The sequence below is a fragment of the Musca domestica genome, unplaced genomic scaffold, assembly GCF_030504385.1.
Source record: "Musca domestica strain aabys unplaced genomic scaffold, Musca_domestica.polishedcontigs.V.1.1 46, whole genome shotgun sequence".
NCBI classification, from domain to species: domain Eukaryota; kingdom Metazoa; phylum Arthropoda; class Insecta; order Diptera; family Muscidae; genus Musca; species Musca domestica.
Genome location: NW_026712336.1, coordinates 1,514,562 through 1,529,423, shown reverse-complemented (window position 1 = coordinate 1,529,423; position 14,862 = coordinate 1,514,562). Strand labels below are relative to the sequence as shown.

The following is a 14,862-nucleotide window of genomic DNA, read 5'->3' as shown; positions in this document are numbered from 1 at the left end:
GGTAAAATTGCTATTCAACCTGGCTGAATAGGAAATTTTGACCCCAAGATAAATAAATTATACCTTTTCATTAATATTACAAATTAACATGAATATGTGCGCGTGAGCGTTTAATTAGTTGCTCCAACGAGCTTGAACCGGTTATTGAAAAAAAAAAACAAATTGAAATCGGTGTTGACATTTTGTTAAAGACACATATTATTGGTCTCATTATTTGCCATTAAAAGAAAGTAACGCTGATTTGACTTCCTTGTAACAGCTGGCTCGCAGGGGAAAAGCAGCGGAAGAAATGCAAAAAGAAAAACAGTTCTTTAGTTAATTGATGAAATTACAATAATTAGACAAAGTTTGAAAGGCAAACCAGTTGGACTGTCAATGAGGGTACGCGGTTTTCTGTCAATGCAAATCCACCTTGCCAACAAGTAATTGGATTTGGAGTTGCATTTCTGAATTGGAAAAATATTCTATTTATTATTGTCCAGCCACCTGAGAACTGTATCAGTTGCCTTGCTAACTTTCACCCAACGACATGCTACAGTTTAGAGCTCTCAACGAAGATCTACAAAAGGTTGCCATAACGGAACTGGGTGAGCGGCCATCAAGGATATCTGACGATCTACATGCCTTGAGATCATGGATTGAGAAACAGCCCCATCTCAAGGCGCGCACAGATGATCAATTCCTTATTCAATTTCTCAGAGGCTGTAAATACAGTCTGGAGAAAGCCAAACAAAAATTGGATGTTTTCTATGCCATGAAGACGAAATGTGGCGAACTGTTTAGGATTACCGATGTGGATAGTGCTGTGTTTCGGAAATTTCATCACACGGGGTAAGTGAATTGAATTTTGCCTACGGAAAATCTCATTCAGCCAGGATGAATTGAAGATTTCCAATAGGGAAAACCACCATTTCGACAGGCTGAATTGGAGATTTTCCTATAGGGAAAAACCCCATTCAGCCAGGCTGAATTGGAGATTTTCCTATAGGGAAAACCCCTATTCAGCCAGGCTGAATTGGAGATTTTCCTATAGGGAAAACCCCTATTCAGCCAGCCTGAATTGGAGATTTTCCTATAGGGAAAACCCCTATTCAGCCAGGTTGAATTGGAGATTTTCCTATAGGGAAAACCCCAGGCTGAATTGGAGATTTTCCTATAGGGAAAACCCATATTCAGCCAGGCTGAATTGGAGATTTTCCTATAGGGAAAACCCCATTCTGCCATGCTGAATTGGAGATTTTCCTGTAGGAAAAAGCCCATTCAGCAAGGCTGAATTGGAGATTTTCCTTTAGGGAAAACCCCTATTCAGCCAAGCTGAATTGGAGATTTTCCTATAGGGAAAACCCATATTCAGCCAGGTTGAATTGGAGATTTCTATAGGGAAAACCCCTATTCAGCCAGGCTGAATTGGAGATTTTCCTATAGAGAAAACCCCATTCAGCCAGGCTAAATTGGAGATTTTCCTATGGGGAAAATCCCATTCAGCCAGGTTGAATCGAAAATTTCCTATGGAAACCCCCATTCAGCCAGGCTGAATTGGAGATTTTCCTATGGAAATCATAGGTTTTAATATATATTCATATCGCCAGAACCTTGGTCTCCCTCCCAATACCCCTGAACGACTCGGGTCCACGTATAATTTTCTATCGCTGTAATTATGGCGCCCAAGATTTCACCGTGGAACAGGTCAGTCAATATATCACAGCTCTGCATGAAATAGCAATGGTATCGGATCCCTATGCCTGCATACATGGCATCAGTTATATTCTGGATTTTTCCAAGTTAACCCTACAACATGCCATGCTCCTGACACCCACTCATCTCAAGAAATTTGTGCAATTTTTCGAAAATACTCTGCCAATGCGTATCAAATCGTTTACGGTCATAAATCTTTCACCGGCTGCAGAGTATCTGCAGAGACTTGTGTTTCCCTATTTTCCCGAGAAAATACGAAATAGGGTGAGTAAAATATTAGAGAAAATGTTTCCAATGTTTCTCTATTTCCTTTCCTTCAATTTTATTTAGATTTTCATATGCGGCCGTAATTTCAATGATATATCTTCGGCTGTGCCACGTAAATACCTGCCCCAGGAATATGGCGGAGAGAATGGTTCCCTCGCCCAATTAGTTGAGGATAACAACAAAATCTGGGATCAACATCGTGACTTTTTCCGAGAAAATGCCTACTATGGTACCAATGAACGTTTGCGTTTGGGCAAGATTTTAGACTTTGGCGGGGAGTTGGGCGTTGCGGGAGGTTCATTTCGCAAACTTGATGTGGATTAAATCCTAGGTTATAGAATTTATTTTAAAGAACTAATACCAAAAAAACCGTAACTAGAATTTAGAATCTAATGTAGAGGTAATAATGTACATGGAAATACCCGTAGAAATATATATGTTAAGTAACTATTTAATAATAAGTTTGAATCTTTATAAAACCCACAATTTATTCCAACAACTCTCAAAATGTATCACTTGGTTCAATCTCTTTTACTGAACTCATGAATAAACCAGTCCTGGTTTCTTGTTCTATAAAAAGATGAAAAATATTTTAAACAATTTTAGCAATCTTTCCGAAAATTGTCTTATAGTTTCACTGTGCAATACAGTCTGGTCTGTGAAAAATTCCAAGTGGATTTAACTCGGTCTGTAGATCAAAAGCCCAAAAGAGTTTCGTGTTCTTTGACCAGACATTTTAAAGACTTTAATATAGCCTTGACCTCTGTATGTAGTTAAGCTTAAATTAGATTAAAAATGGGTCAGGTCGAACCACATTCTGTTATAGTCTCTATAATTAAAGGTGAAATTCCGATATATTTTTTTAATATTTTTCTCATTTTTTCATTTAACTCGTTCTACAGATCAAAACCCCAAAAGGTTACGGGTTCTTAGGCCAAACATTTTAAACGCATTTATATAGCCTTGACTTATTTATATGGTCAAGGAACCACAATATTTTGAGATATTCTTCGCAACATTTAATATTGAACTTAAAATTTATAAACAACTTTAGATTACTTTAAGAATCATTGGCTTAAAAATGGGTCATGTCGATCCACTTTCTGGTATAGTACCTGTAGTTACGGGGTTAACATCAATTTCAATTTTTTAATGTTTTTGTCTTTTTTTATTTTCATTAAAATCCGCCTTAAAATTTGAGATGTAGTTCATGTTAGGCCTTTCAAAATGCCCAATTTATTCAGTTTGAACAACATTTTATATTCAGAACTTCACACATCGTACTTAATTTTCAGGCTTTCAAGTTTTCATAAATTATTTGAGTTTTTCCTTTTTCGGAAAGAATAATAGGAAAAGCTTTACCATTTATACCAAAAAATCTTCAAAATTGTTTATCACGAAGTTTACCGAGGAGTATGTTAGTAAAACCCATGTACAAGGGATCCACATTCAATTGTTCGGTCCAAAACTATTTGAACGTCTTCACCCTAGAAACCAACAGTGACCGAAATATAAAATTTCAAAATTCAGCTCTATCCCTTTAACCAATGGCACATTTTGTGGCATTTTGCAATTTTCGTACGTTCAGAGACCAACAGGGATATCTACATCAAATTCCAGGATTTCAACTCTATCCCTTCACCCAATATCAAATTTAGTACGGTTTAGTAATTTTCGTACAAATATAATACAAATTTCCGAAACCACCTCCATGTCTCAATTCCAGATACCATCAGTAATCTAAATACCAAATTTTAGGATTTTATCTCTATCTTTTCACCCAATACAAAATTTAGTACCATTTAGTACTTTTTGTACAATTATAGTATAAATTTCCAATTGCAGATACCAAAGAGAACCTCAATATCAACTTTGAGTATTCCAGCCCTATGCCTTCACCCAATACCGAATTTAGTACTATTTAGTACTTTTCGTACAATTATAGTACACATTTCCAAAACCACCTCCATATCGTAACCACATACCCCAACAGTGACATCTTTATCTAATTTCAAGATTTCAGCCCTATTCCTTCACCCAATACCAAATTTAGTACCATTTTGTACTTTTAGTACAATTGTAGGACACATTCCCGAAAACACCTCCATATCTCATTTCCAGATGCAAACATAGACCTCAAAATCAAATTTGAAAATTCCAGCCATATCCCTTCAGCTAATACCAAATTTAGTACCTCTTCGTACAATTATAGTACACATTTCCAAAACCACATTCATATCTCAATGCAAGAGACCAACAGAGACCTCAATATTAAGTTTCAAGATTTCAGCTCTATCCCTTCACCCAATACCATACCAAATTTGGCACCATTTTACGCTTTTCGAACAATTTTAAAACACTTTCACGAAACCACCTCCATATGTCCAGGCTACATATGAATAGCGACCCTAATATCAAATTTCACATTTCAGGCACTATATGTTCACCCAAAACCAAATTGTACCAAATATAGAACTATTTAGTACATTTCGTGAACATTTAGTACACAAAATCACTTCTTTATCACAAACCTACCACGCTCAGAGACCTCAATACCAAATTTCAAAATCCCAGCTTTATCCGTACACTCTAAACCAAACTGTTGCAAATTTAGTACCATTTAGTACAGTTCGCATATTTAGTACACATTTCAAAAGTCACGTTTTATGTTTTAAACTTGCCCTCCAACCGTTATTCTCATACTAAATTTCAAGTCTTTGCCTCCATCCGTTCATCTAACACCAAATGGTAGCATTTTAGAAGTTTATTACCATTTTAGAACTATTCGTAACCCTTAAGTACGAATTTCCACAATCCCTTTGGTATATCTATCCTGCGCTCCATCAGTGAGTCTTATTCCAAATTAAAGAATGCTAGCACATTCCGTTTGTTCTGTACAAGGTATTTAATTATACCCTCAGCCATATGGCTACCGAGTGTATATATCATTTGATACGGCCAAAACGTGAGTCATAGAAATAACGGATTTGTACCATAGGTCTCTATGGACCAAATCCGTTTCAGGACACTTGGAGTCGATCTGTCTCATGTTCGTCCGCCTGTTGACTGGTGCTCACGATGACTCTCGAAGGTAATATTTTGGTTTTGGTCCAAACTTGGTACATCGTAATATTATTATCAAACTTAGATCGAATTCAGAAATGGGCTTTATCTGGTACTTCCCCCACAAAAAGCCAACATTTTCAAAGAAAATATTTTGTTGCACAAAAAGAGAAAGGATAATCCAATTTTGCTCCAACTTTTCGAATCCTAATATTTGTATCAGTGTCATGTCAGGTGCGGAAATGGATAAAATCGGTCCACTCCATCAAGTACCTCCCCACACAGGGTCAAATTTTTGAATAATTATAACTCTTATAAAATATGATAAAAGAGTCCGATTGTCTTCAAATTTCACACATCACGATATTTTATGAACGCAAAGTATGATGTGAAGATGGAATATGTCGGCCCACTCCTTTTGGTACCTCCCCCACAAAGAGTAAAAATTTTGAATATTCATTAAGCTCATAAAAAACGAAATTAACATCCGATTTCATTCAGACTTGGTACATCTCAATATTTCCATCAACACAAGGTCCTTTATAAAGATGGTAGAGATCGGACTATTCCTCCTGGTACCTCCCCCACAAAGGGTCAAAGTTTTCAATAACCAGAACGATTATAAAATCCGAAATAAGCATTCTGTTCTCCTCATATTACACACATCTCAATATTTTTATTAACCCAAGGTCTGATGTGAAGATCGAATATATCGGTCCACTCTTTCTGGTATCTCCCCCACAAAGGGTCAACATTTTGAATACTCACGAAGCTCATAAAACAAGAAATTAATTTCCGATTCCATACTGAGTTGGCACATCGCAATATTTCCATTAACACAAGATCTGTAACAAAGATGGTAGAGATCGGGCCATTCCTTCTGATACCTGCCCCACAAAGGATTCAAGATTTGAAAAACAGAAGGCTCTAAGAAAGCGAGATAAGCAGCATAAAATTCTATGTCGACTTATCCATCCTGTACGTCTATCCGTCTGTGGAAATCACTCTAGCTTCCGAGCGAAATGAAGTAGGTTGATAAAATTTTACTCAAATGTCTATTATGTCTGCAGGACTTTTGGTATTGAAAATGCGTCATGTAGTATACATGTGTATAATGGTACCTCCAGATATTCGGTATTTTGATGATTTTAGCGACATTATTTACCGGAATAGTTTCAAATTTGGTATTTGAAGTTCAAAATGGATACTACAGCCTAAGACCAAAAATTGTTCAAATTTGGTATTTGAAGTTTGAAGTGAATACTACAGCCTATGACAGAAAATTGTCTGTGCATGTCCACGACTTCGTATAGTCCCCATACAACGGTACCTCCCGATATTCGGTACTTTGTTGATTTTAGCGACATTATTCACCGGAATTGTTTCAAATTTGGTAGTCGAAGTTCGTAATGAATACTACAGCCTATGACAGAAAATTGTCTGTGCAGGTCCACGTCTTCGTATAGCCCCCATATTACGGTACTTCCCGATATTCGGCATTTTGATGATTTTAGCTACATTATAAAGATAATTTTTTTCATGTTTCGCATTTGAATATTGTAATAGCTTATGACAAAAGTTGCCTATGCAGGTCCACGTCCTCATATAGACCCTAATATACGACTACATTCAGTATTTTAAAGACTTAAACAGAATTTTTAACGGATTTTATTTTATTTTTATACCCTACAACACTATGTGTTGGGGGTATTATAAGTTTGATTGGGCCAGAATTTATGTAACACCTCGAAATATTGGTTTCCCATATAAGAAAGTATATATGGATCTTCCTAGCTCGCCGAGCTGAGTCGATCTAGCTATGTATGTCCGTCCGTCCGTCTGTCCGTCTGTCCATGTTAATTTGTAATCACTCTACAGGTCGCAATTATGGTCCGATCTTCACGAAATTTAAAATGGAGGTTGGGCTAGGGTCAGAATAGAACCCTATTTCTTTTGGAGATGATCGCATAATATTTATATAATACTGAAAAAATATCGGATTTTGCAGTAGCTATACAGGTCGCAATTATAGACCAATCGACGACGAAATTTCGTATGTAGCTAGAGTTTAGGGCGGGGAAGAAGCCTATCAATGTGGGTGGTCATCGGATAATATTTAGCGGGTAAAATAGACCATATATTTTGTGTTGAAAAAATTCAACATTTTTCATTAAACCGCGAATATTTTAAATCCCTGCGAAATCACGAAGCCATGACAAGGTTACTTCTGACCTTTACATTGATGTTAATATCCAACAAATCGGATATATAGCAAAATATGTGCGATATATATGTCTATCAAGGAAGATATGCTTGAAAGATCTCTCATATGTCGAGAACGGCTGAACTGATTTCTACAGTTCTCATTAATTCAGAATGGCCTCTTGGCAGGAAAGAAAAACGTCTAAAAAAATCGCATAAAAATATCTCTCTAAAGATGAAAATATTGATTTTGTAAAATTTTCTCATATTTTTTCAATTTTGTCATATTTTTGGCATATTTTCATTTTGAATTAAACATTTGGTAATATTTCTACAGCTAACAAAACTAAGTAGTTAGGATATCAGGATATCATATACAGATCGCATTTATGGCCCGATCTTTTTGGAGAATTCACAATTACAGGAAAGACGCACTTCTGACTATTTCGTTAACGCTGATTTCGTAAAAGAATATAGTCAAATGTCTGTATCTCATATAGATGCGTTTCAGTCAAAAACCAATAATAAATGTTATTCTTTTGCCACTTCTGAGAGATTATAGGTCTTTGGGAAATATTGGTTCCAGATCTAGGAAGACCATTTACGTGCAACATCTACCAATAAATTGGAAATGAGCAAATTAGTTTAAGTTGCTATTATTCGAAAATTAGAGAACGAAACCTGATGGTTTCTTTTATTATTTGTCACGATATCTTGTGGAATTCTTTCGAGTATCTCGCCTATATAAACAGTATCGTTTATTATAGTGTTGTAGGGTATTCAACGGTCGGCCCCGCTCGACTGTAGCCTTTGCTTACTTGTTTTTTTTTTTTTTTTTTTTTTTTGAAAATTACCAAATTTGTTCCAAATGGTGGAGGGTATTCACTTACATTTTTTTACTTCTTTCTTTTACGAAGAAACCATCCGATGACTTTAACCAGTCAAAAAAAGCGTTTTATCTATTCTCACCTTTGCATTTTCCAGAAGCGTTCTTCAAACATATGGCCCGGCCACTATGAGTATTGATTTTCACACTCCAATCAGTATAGAAAACAGTAACAGGCCTTAAATGACAAGCTACCATAGAAAACGCCTCAGCAGGAGATTCAAACCACATGTTATATTTAGAAAGAAAGATAAGAATTTATTGAAAATAATACTCATTTAATTAAATGTTTATTAAACACGACTAAACGATGCGTACAACAACAAAGTATGACAACAATTATTTTAAATACTAACTTTTAGGTGCTCGGGTTTCATGGTCACCAACTGGCTACCCATTGAACTTTAGTTGTCATAAATCAACGCTTAGGCTGGACAGAGATACACATAAATACCTAGCAAAAAAGGCATTAGGTTTGGCCGAGACGAACGTTCGATACTCTCCACCATGAGAAAATTTGAGGAATAAGAAACTATGTCTGAATGCAGCATTTCCGAAACAGCGGTCAATTTCGAAATATTTTATAGGTCTGGGTTGAAGAATTTAATGAGAACCCCAAATACCAAATTATAGCTTTATATAACTGAAATCGGGCATCATTCAGAGTTAACGTACTCAAAAGAGTCCAGAATTTTAAGCGGATCAAGAATTTTAGCGTCTTAAATTAATGAACGTTACGAAAAACCGAGTATACCACCCATCCGTCATGTAGGGTATTCATATTTTAAAGTTTTAAATAAAAACATAATTGCAAATATTAAAACTAGTTCCAATACCAAATAATAATAAAGTTCAGTTCAGTAAATACTTGCAATTGACGACGACAACAACAACACTACCCAAAATGCTGAACATCAAACCTTTGAGTAAGCCTTTACAAAAAATCGCTCAACTCGAATTGGGAGAAATTCCCGATCGAATACCAACAGACTTGGAAAACTTTAAGCAGTGGATTGGACAACAACCCCATCTGAGGACCTGTCAGGATGATCAATTTCTCATACAATTTCTACGGGGTTGTAAATACAGCCAGGAAAGGGCAAAAGAGAAGCTGGATCGTTACTATAGTCTCATGACAAAATATCCTGAAATATTTTCTGTAACAGATGTGGATGAGGCCATTTTTCGCAAGCATCACAATGTGGGGTAAGTTGAGGAGGGGGAATCCGCCATACAATTATTTTTGTAAAAGTGACACAATATATTATTCTTCTCCTAAGATCCCTCTTACCCCTGCCGTTACCTCTCAATGACTCCGGTCCACGCATAATGCTGTTTCGATTCAATTATTCCCCCAAAACAGTGAACATCGAAACCGTTTTCCGTTCCATTAATGCCATACCCCAAGTGCTAATGATGGACGATCCCCATGCCTGTATTTGTGGTACAATATATCTTGTGGATATGTCCCAAGTTACGGCGGGACATTTGCTGCAATTAACACCCCCATTTATAAAGAAAATTGTCACCTATTACGAGAACACTTTGCCACTGCGTGTCAAGGCTATTTATTGTCTAAATATCACAAAATTAACCGAACAGCTGCTGAAATTGATTTTATCCTTTATGAGCGAGAAGCTGAGGAGGAGGGTAAGTGGTTGCAACTCTTTAGAAATAATAAAAAAATTATTTCTATAATTAAAAAATAATAATTTTTTCAGGTCTTCATTTGTGGCAAAGATTTTCAAAGTCTCTATGCCACCATGCCGCAAAAATATTTTCCCCAAGAATATGGTGGGCTAAATGGTCAGCTGGATAAAATATCCTCGGAATTTAATAAAAAATGGGATGAATATCGCACATATTTTCAAAACAATGTCAACTATGGAACCATTGAAGCTCTACGTCCAGGAAATCCAATTGATTTTGATGATATGTTCGGATTGGGTGGCTCTTTTAGGAAACTAGATGTGGATTGAAATAAAAAAGTTAGAAACTCGTCAATTCTTTCGATAATAGTAGTTGGAATTGAGCTTATTAATAAAAAAAATAGTTTATATGCTAATATTTACGGAGTTATGGCCATTTTAAAGTATGCCATTTTTCCTCTTTAAAAAACTGATCACAAATTATAGCTAAAAACCCCGAAATATACGTTACCCCACCTTTGTTTTTGTAGATGACCTCGACCCGCTTTTTTTGATATTTATTAATTTTAGTAGCCTTCTGGGGTTATCGAGTCCCAAATATCCTGAATTTTGGCCTTCATTTCGTCAACTATCCGTGGTGGTTTATTTCGAAGTTTTCTTTTAATAACGGCCCACAAAATGTTCTATTGGATTAAAGTCTGGACTGAAATCTGGGACTTTGATTACAATTAAATGGCCAATCTAGGACCTTGATATGATTTGAATACCTAACTTTCGGCAGTCTTCTGTGATTATGGAATCCCAAATTTCGCTAAAGATAGTACTGTCTAATTACTGTTGTAGCCAGGACCATCTCTCTTTAGTCCATAATATGCACTTTTTCATTTCAAGAGCGGAAAGCAATGACTTCGCCTAAACAAATTTGCAAATTATCAATTCGATTTCGAAATACCGAGTTAATCTTAAGATGCTACATGAAGTGCTTTTTTTGCTGGCTTAAGTCATGGACTGGCTTCTTCGAAAAACATAACGAAGGAGGTTTAGGTTAACTTAGTTCAATATTGGTCCATAATTTATACTCGTTCACCCTACGCTTCTTTGAGATGTTCATACATTTTTTCGACATTTTCGATTCCATCTATGAAATATAGGTGATCGACTTATTTTTTTAGGACATGCATTCCCACACCATAGCACTAGCTGAAAACTTAACTGCAAGTTCGAACTTTGATTCGACGCAAAAGATAATCCCATTGTCGTTATACTCAAGATCGTCTTTCTTTAGTGAATCATATATGTCTTTTTTTTGGAAATGGAAGCGCGGTAAGAAACTGGCCTTTCCTCCGCCTAAACAAATCTGTAAATTATCAAGTTGACTTCGAAATACCGGGATAATCTTACACTTACCTTATAATATTTGTAACCACTCTCGTTTCACGAGTTTTCCAATTGTTTCCGACCACTTTAAAGCTATATCTATATATCTCGATTATATTTAATGATACTTGCCAAGGCTCTCCTAGTGCGTTGACTAATTTTGGAAGTCCAGACTCTATTTGAAACATTATTGCTGATTTTCTGACAAAACTTTGTACTGTAGGCCTTGGATATCATGATCAGTCAAAATCTGTCCATGTCTTTTCCAATTTGAATTTTTCGGCAGCTAATGGTGAGAATACATAAAACGCTTTTTGAATGGCTTAAGTGTTCAGAAAATAACAAAGGTACATAGGGCCAAAATCGAACTAAGTCAACCTAAAACTTTTGTTCCTCTACGAAGAAGCCAGCCGATGACTTAAGCCAGCCAAAAAACCATTTTATATATTCTCACCTTAACATTCAAACATAATCACAAGTTTTTTTAAAAATTATGGATTTAAAAACAAGGCAATAATTTCAGTATGACTAGTACTATTTTGTACAAAAAATTAAAAAAAAAAATCAAAAAGTTTTAAGAAATTTGGTTACTATTTGTTACTAGAACAAGTAAAAAAGCTGCTAGTTCGGCCGGGACGAACTTTGAATACCCTCTATTTGGTACAAATTTGGAAATTTTCAAAAAATTAAAATCCATTAAAAATTCTGTTAAAATCTTAAAATTACCGAATGTAGCCATATATTAGGGTCTATACGACGACGTGGACCTGCACAGACAATTTTCTGGCATAGGCTGTAGTATCCATTACGAACTTGAAATACAAAATTTGAAATAATTCCGGTAAATAATGTCGCTAAAATCGTCAAAACATGGAATATCAGGGGGTATCGATATATTGGGGCTATACGAAGACGTGGACCTGCACAGACCATTTTCTGTCATGGGCTGTAGTATTCATTACGAACTTCAAATACTAAATTTGAAATAGTTCCGGTAAATAATGTTGGTAAAATAATCAAAATACCGAATATCGGGGGTACCATTATATGGAAGCTATACGAAGCCGTGGGCCTGCATGGCCCATTTTCAATACCAAAAGTCCTGCAGGCATAATACACATTTAGTAAATTTTTATCAATTTACTTCATTTCGTTCGGAAGCTAGAGCGATTTCCACAAGCGGACAGATGGACGGACATTGCTAAATCGACATAAAATTTTATGCTGATCAAGAAAAATATACTTTGTGGGGTTTAAAATGTATATTTCGAGGTGTTACAAACGGAATGACAAACTTTATATACCCTACATATTATGGTGGAGGGTATAAAAAGGCAATACAATGTTCTCCATTCAATATAAGAATATACAAAATAATTGTGTGGCTACGATTGGGTTAAGTTAGTGTAGTTTTAGAAGTACTCTAGTCTAGAAGTACTAGACTAAAATTCACAACCGAAGAGTGAGGTTAGATTCTCTTCTCACTTTATATTTGATTCTTCAATAATTGATTCTACTCCCGAGCGAAGTGGTAGTGTGTCTATTCTCATTTTACATTTGGTCCTTCGAGCCAGACAGAGAATTGAATTGACAACCAAAGAGCGAGATTGGATTCCTTACCCATTTTTGAATTTGATACTTCGAGCCCGATAGAGAATTGAATTGATAACACCTACACAAAGCCTTGTGGTTTTTATACCCTACACCACAAGGTGGTCAGGGTATTATGTCTTTGTGCATTTGTTTGTAACAGGCAGAAGGAAACGAGATAGACCCATAGTTCCTTTTGACGATCTGCATAGAATCACATTCTGAGTCGATTTATGCATGTCCGTCCGTCCGTCCGTCTGTCTGTCCATGTATTTTTGTAAACAAAGTACAGGTCGCATTTATTGCCCGATCCAGATGAAATTTTGCAAAGATCTTTTGTTTGACCCAAGGACGAACCCTATTGAAATTGGAGAAAATCGGTAAAAATTTGGATATAGCTCCCATATATATCTTCGTCCGATTTGCCTTGGATTGTGCACCAAACGTGTAATATCAGTCCGAATAGTATGGAATTTTGCACATACAACCAAATTAGGCCTGAAAATAAGTATGCCAAATTTGATAGAAATCGGTTTAGATATAGCAATAGCTCCCTTATATATTGTTCATCCGATTTGTTATTTTTGTCCCCCGCAGCCGTAATGTGCACTCTGTAACAACAATATTTGGGGAAATATATCAAATGCAGCTCAGAAATACCTATGCTAAATTTTATCGAGATCGGTTCAGATTTGGTTATAGCTCCCATATATAACTTCGTCCGATTTACCTTTTATTGTGCACCAAACGTGTAATATCAGTCCGAATAGTATGGAATTTTGCACATACAACCAAATTAGACCTGAAAATAAGTATGCCAAATTTAATAGAAATCGGTTTAGATATAGCAATAGCTCCCTTATATATTGTTCATCCGATTTGTTATTTTTGTCCCCCGTAGCCGTAATGTGCACTCTGTAACAACAATATTTGGGGAAATATATCAAATGCAGCTCAGAAATACCTATGCTAAATTTTATCGAGATCGGTTCAGATTTGGATATAGGTCCCATATATAACTTCGTCCGATTTACCTTTTATTGTGCACCAAACGTCTAATATTTGTCCAAATAGGATGGAATTCGGCACTTAGGATCGAATTTAGTCTAGAAGCTAGTATGTCAAATTTGGTGAAGATCGGTTCAGATATAGCTATAGCTTCCATATATATTATTCATCCGATTTGTTTTATTTGTTACCCACAGCTGTAATAAGCACTCCGTAACAACGATATTCAGGGATATATATCAAACACAGCTCAGAAATATCTTTGCCAAATTTTATCGAGATCGGTTCCGATTTGGATATAGCTCCCATATATATCTTTATCCGATTTCAAATTAATTGTGCACCAAATGGGCAAAACAATTCCGAATTTAAAAGATACAAATGCTTCGACATATTTAGTCCTTTGAATTTTAAATTATAATTATAATCATAGCGTGTATGATTGAATTCTCCCATAAAAACTATATCTCGAACGGTGTTTCCTCGATTATGTTTAATGATATTTCCCGAGGCTCTTTTAGTCAAGAAAGCGTTTTATGTATTCTCACCTTAACATTCAAAAATACTCACATATTTGAATTAAAAAAAAAATTAGAATGAAAAACAAGGCACCAATTTCAGTATGATTAGTACAATATTAGAATAGATAAGAATATTTGTGTGGCTACGATTAGGTTAAGTTAGATAAGTTTTAGAAGTACTTAAGAAACATATTTTTAAATAAAAGCTAGAATAGAATTGACAACCGATATTTGATTCTTCGAGCCGGATAAAGAATTGATTCTACACCCGAACGAAGTGGTAGTGTGTCTATTCTCATTTTACATTTGGTCCTTCGAGCCAAACAGAGAATTGAATTGACAACCAAAGAGCGAGTTTGGATTCCTTAGCCATTTTTACATTTGATACTTCGAGCCGGACAGAGAATTAAATTGACAACATAAAGACTTATTACCACAGATGGTATTTTAAAAAATGACATCAAAAAGGTCTTCTATGTTCTGTAGACCTGTAGAAATTCTTTTCCAACTTGAAAACCACTGTGCGCATTACTATACAGACTGCTTTAGTAGGTCAATTACATACGCATCATTATAATAAACCCCGCACTGATAATCCACAGAC

At 35.7% G+C, this 14,862-nt stretch overlaps 2 protein-coding genes across 2 annotated transcripts; both read left to right on the top strand.

The window, feature by feature from the left end:
- Positions 1 to 360: 360 nt before the first annotated feature.
- LOC101888047 (alpha-tocopherol transfer protein-like) lies at positions 361 to 2,347 on the top strand. The gene is made up of 3 exons (XM_059127583.1): positions 361 to 831; positions 1,590 to 1,959; positions 2,026 to 2,347. Exons 1-3 carry the CDS (start codon positions 530 to 532, stop codon positions 2,284 to 2,286), a joined length of 933 nt encoding a protein of 310 aa, XP_058983566.1. The 5' UTR covers positions 361 to 529; the 3' UTR covers positions 2,287 to 2,347.
- Positions 2,348 to 9,000: 6,653 nt separating this feature from the next.
- LOC101893957 (alpha-tocopherol transfer protein-like) lies at positions 9,001 to 10,092 on the top strand. Its single transcript, XM_005192170.4, has 3 exons — positions 9,001 to 9,319; positions 9,394 to 9,763; positions 9,835 to 10,092. The coding sequence occupies exons 1-3, from the start codon at positions 9,018 to 9,020 to the stop codon at positions 10,090 to 10,092; spliced, it is 930 nt and encodes a 309-aa protein (XP_005192227.2). The 5' UTR covers positions 9,001 to 9,017.
- Positions 10,093 to 14,862: the final 4,770 nt, after the last annotated feature.

Bases quoted from the DNA above. Each gene is read 5' to 3' on its own strand.
- LOC101888047 (XM_059127583.1), top strand. From the start codon at position 530: ATGCTACAGTTTAGAGCTCTCAACGAAGATCTACAAAAGGTTGCCATA. The intron at 832-1,589 runs GTAAGTGAATTG...TCATATCGCCAG, and splicing joins CGGAAATTTCATCACACGGG to AACCTTGGTCTCCCTCCCAA. The intron at 1,960-2,025 runs GTGAGTAAAATA...AATTTTATTTAG, and splicing joins CCGAGAAAATACGAAATAGG to ATTTTCATATGCGGCCGTAA.
- LOC101893957 (XM_005192170.4), top strand. From the start codon at position 9,018: ATGCTGAACATCAAACCTTTGAGTAAGCCTTTACAAAAAATCGCTCAA. The intron at 9,320-9,393 runs GTAAGTTGAGGA...TCTTCTCCTAAG, and splicing joins CGCAAGCATCACAATGTGGG to ATCCCTCTTACCCCTGCCGT. The intron at 9,764-9,834 runs GTAAGTGGTTGC...TAATTTTTTCAG, and splicing joins GCGAGAAGCTGAGGAGGAGG to GTCTTCATTTGTGGCAAAGA.